We start from the raw sequence: 3,292 nt of genomic DNA, 5'->3' as shown, positions 1-3,292 counted from the left end.
GCACTTACATTTGGGTTAGCCGGTGTATGTGTCGGTGTGCCCGTCATCGCCACAGGTGGTAATGACACCAACTGCAGCACGAGATCATCCAGATCGCTACCTACACCATCCTCACTGTCGACCTCACTCAGTTTCGTATACGCCTGTGCTATATCCAAACCCGTGTCCGTACCGAACTTCCCGCCACCCAAATCCGTCCCAGTACTATTCCGGGACGCGTTTGTACCAGCGCTCAACCGGGTATCCCTGGAGACGTTCTGATTGGTCAGGATGATGTACCCCATGCCGTGAGCGGTGATCTTGGCACATAACTCGGCCAACTCAGCGACCACCCGGATCACTCGAAGTGTCCTCCGCACCATAGATTCGGACCGAAACGTACCTTTTTTCGCTGAGCCGGTAATGTGGGCTAGTTTTGCCCTTTTGTTCGTATCTACGCAGTTGTGGGTGGGTAGGGGATGCAGAGGAGAACGGCTCGTGTGGGTGAGTGGATACTGTTGATTTTGTACATTATTTCTAAATATGTGTTCTGTTTTGGAATTGCATTGTACGGATACGTAGCTCCGTCGTTTCGTCCGCTACCACTCCCCTGAATGTATGTCCATAGCGCTCCAGTTTATGCGTGCATAGATGTGTCTATAAAACACCATGTGTACGAGTTGCTTGTACGTACGTATGATGTGCAAGGATTGTACGTACGTATGATGTGTAAGGATTGTACGTACGTATGATGTGTAAGGATTGTACGTACGTACACACTCAGATGGAACCGCTTCGTCCGTGTTGGTGACATACCGTTCGCCTCTGTGCGACTTTGTTGAAAGCACATATAAAGCCCTAAACCATAAGACACCAACACACACGTACACAAACCCAAAATATTAAACCACTAAAACCCAAAACATTCAACTACTAAAACCCAAAACATTAAACCACTAAAACCCAAAACATTAAACCACTAAAACCCAAAACATTAAACCACTAAAACCCAAAACATCAAACTACTAAAACCCAAAACATTAAACCCGTAAAACCCCAAACCCTAACCCTCTCGTCAGCTCATACGCCCACACATATCCGTAACCAACACCTTGTGCACAGCTAATAGACCCACACACAGCCCACACAACATCGTACCATGTTGGAAAGGCATCCTCCGCTTGCCTCCGGTGGTCTCCCGTGTGTGTACGTCTGTGTCTGTGTGCTGTCGGGTGCTGTGGCTGTGGCTGTTGCTGTGGCTGTGGCTGTTGCTGTGGCTGTGTGTGTTCTTGGGCGCGTGAGACCGCTTGTCGTACGGTGCACTATACGACACAACGGTCACTCTGTCAATTTGTAACACGCTGTTGGAAACCCCCATGGCCGTGGCGCTGCGCATGATGACGCCGCAAAGAGTTATCGTTAATATATATGAAACATATCGCAAATTCTCGGACAGCTATATCCGTTTGCGAGAACTGTTTCGATGATATGAAGTGGATTCCATGCTTGGCTCGGCTGTATATGGAAGCGCACTGTTACTATATAGCACAGTACTATGACTGTATAGATGAGTATATCGTAAAAAAACAGTGTAACCTATATAGCAAAAAAAAATTCGTTTATAAACAGTGTAACCTAAATAGTAAAAAAACAAAGCAACACGCGTGCACAGGCAGTCACGCGTGCACAGGCAGTCACGCGTGCACAGGCAGTCACGCGTGCACAGGCAGTCAATGCAAAGCTATGCAGTCCCTGACCTCGACTAAACCCTAAAACCTAAAACAAACTTACAAGACTTGTCAACCAAAACGAATACATGCAATCGAATATACAAAATAAGCCCAGAGCAGGTACTACACCGCACACGAGGGGCATAGCCATATGCAGATACACAAACATGTGTGTATATATCACGCACGCGCACATTGGACAAATGCGTCTATAAGTATATACATATACATATACACCCACACACACACACATATATATATATATATACTTTAATATATATATATATAAGAATCCTTTGGTAGATCATTTAACACACCTGATGTCAAATGCCTCCATCGAGAAATCGCTATTCACTCGAAAGGCACAAAACCTACACGTGGCAGCACCGTACACACGCACATAGATAACGCGTGGGATGGCGTGTACGTTGTGTACGTTATTTGTTGGTCTTGTCGTGGCAATAATTGTACTGGTTGTCGCATACGACACGGAACTCGTGCCCAGGGCAGACGGGGCCCGGCCCCAGTTGTCATTCTGCGGGTTGTGATTGGTTGATGGACCAGGAGTAGATGCTGGTGTTGATATCGGAGTGTTTTGGTTGGTGGAAGGCCGTGTGTTGTGGGCTGTTTGCGCTGTTTTGATTGGTCGTTTGGGCTCAGGCAGTACCACTGGTGTGAGTGTGGGCAGCCGCTCAAACACATCGAGGCCTAAATCCCGAGCCACTATGCGTACACCGATGAGGACCAATTCCTGTGGGTAAATGGGTGCAGATAGTAGGATGAACAAAAGGGTGCATGAGGACCAGTTCCTGTGGGTAAATGGGTGCAGATAGTAGGATGAACAAATGGGTGCATGAGGACCAATTCCTGTGGGTAAATGGGGGCAGATATTGGCATGGATGGTTAGCGTATAGTGGGGAAGTATGTTGAATGAATTGATATATATGGGAACGAGTTGTGGTATCCATGTTTACATCTACTGGGATAGATAGCTGGGTGTCTGGAGTGAACAAAACAAGAATTGAAATCAGCGCATGTCATATTGAGGACGCATCACTACCCTTCATTTATAGTAGTATGCACCAGTGCCTGTAGCAAGCTCATGATATGACAGGTTTGTGTACATACGTGTATATGTGTGAGTGTAATTGTGTGTAATGTGTGTCCGTGTATATATACACTAAATGATTCTGCGTACGTATAATCAACCAGGTTCTTCTGTGTATGTATAAACCAAGTTTTTACCCACCTGTCGTAGTAGTACCAGTGCCTGTGGTAAGCTCTCGAATATGTCGACTGAGTTCAACCGCGTCGTGATAATGCGCAAGAGCTCAGTCGACTGTTTGTCGTGCAGCACCGACGACAAGTCTTCAACCTGTGAGGGTAAATTTAACAAACAAATAGGAATAAACATATATAAATATTTAATTGATTAATTAATTGTCTGCTATAACAGTTAATTAAAGATAATTGAATAAATATTCAATAAGTTAATTACTTAGTTAAACATAATATATATATATATATATATATATATATATATATATATATATATATATATATATATATATATATATATATAT

General features: G+C 44.3%; 1 protein-coding gene across 1 annotated transcript; it reads right to left on the bottom strand.

Annotated features, from left to right (window-relative positions):
- Positions 1–8: 8 nt before the first annotated feature.
- Positions 9–3,123, bottom strand: SARC_13667 (hypothetical protein; the record flags this gene model as incomplete). The annotated part of the gene is made up of 4 exons (XM_014292202.1): positions 9–433; positions 1,138–1,367; positions 2,027–2,460; positions 2,959–3,123. Coding segments are annotated over 4 exons (1,254 nt in total), but the record flags the coding sequence as incomplete, so codon positions are not given.
- Between the last annotated feature and the right edge of the window lie 169 nt (positions 3,124–3,292).

Source organism: Sphaeroforma arctica (genome assembly GCF_001186125.1).
Source record: "Sphaeroforma arctica JP610 unplaced genomic scaffold supercont1.3571, whole genome shotgun sequence".
Taxonomy (NCBI): Eukaryota; class Ichthyosporea; order Ichthyophonida; genus Sphaeroforma; species Sphaeroforma arctica.
This window is presented reverse-complemented; position numbering and strand designations above follow the sequence as displayed.